The sequence below is a fragment of the Stegastes partitus genome, unplaced genomic scaffold (genome assembly GCF_000690725.1).
Source record: "Stegastes partitus isolate 25-593 unplaced genomic scaffold, Stegastes_partitus-1.0.2 Scaffold1080, whole genome shotgun sequence".
Lineage (NCBI taxonomy): Eukaryota > Metazoa > Chordata > Actinopteri > Pomacentridae > Stegastes > Stegastes partitus.
Window position 1 is genome coordinate 170,482 of NW_007578811.1, and position 772 is coordinate 171,253.

The following is a 772-nucleotide window of genomic DNA, read 5'->3' on the forward strand; positions in this document are numbered from 1 at the left end:
TCTATTACTCCTCATGTTTCATTAAAAGAAATAACAATGCTTTCTAACGCACATTTTAATCTAATATAATTAAACTAAGGAGCTTCTTTTATTTTTCCGCTTCCGACCATTATGTAATGACACGACTCCTCTCTCTGATTGGCTGAGCCATCTGTCAATCTGGGACGTGTCGACCAATGGCAGCGGGCGGCAGGCGATACAAACTAGCCGCCGCCATGTTGTGTCTCCGGGGGCCTGGAGGGACGTCCGGTAGTAAACAGTAGCTGACGGTACCGGCCGCGCAGCTCACCGGAACGGGACCGCAGCTGGAAGCCATGAGCCGTCCGTCCTCAGCCGGAGCCGGAGGAGGAGGACTCGGGGCCGGGAAAGCAGGCGGGGGAAAGCACGGGGGTTCTGGGGGCACCGCTGCCGCCGCCGCCGCCGCCGCAGCAGCAGCAGCAGCCGCCGCGGCCGCAGCAGCGGCAGCAGCCGCCGGTGTGAGCTCCGTGTCCGGGTCGGGTTCCGCTGCCCCTTCCTCCGCCGTGTCCCTGCCCCCGGCCGGCCTGCCCGGGCAGCCGTCGGAGCTCACGGCGCTGTTCGAGTGCCCGGTATGCTTCGACTACGTGCTGCCGCCCATCCTGCAGTGCCAGGCGGGTCACCTGGTGTGTAACCAGTGCCGGCAGAAGCTGAGCTGCTGCCCGACCTGCCGCGGCCCGCTCAGCCCCAGCATCCGGAACCTGGCCATGGAGAAGGTGGCGTCCACGCTGCCGTTCCCCTGCAAGGTGGGACACAC

At 63.7% G+C, this 772-nt stretch overlaps 1 protein-coding gene across 1 annotated transcript in view; it reads left to right on the forward strand.

The window, feature by feature from the left end:
* Positions 1-314: 314 nt before the first annotated feature.
* siah2l (seven in absentia homolog 2 (Drosophila)-like) overlaps positions 315-772 on the forward strand; it is a 15,801-nt gene continuing 15,343 nt past the window's right edge. Inside the window, exon 1 of the mRNA XM_008295840.1 lies at positions 315-761. Within this exon, the coding sequence (XP_008294062.1) occupies positions 315-761 (447 nt within the window). The remainder of the gene's footprint in view (positions 762-772) is intronic.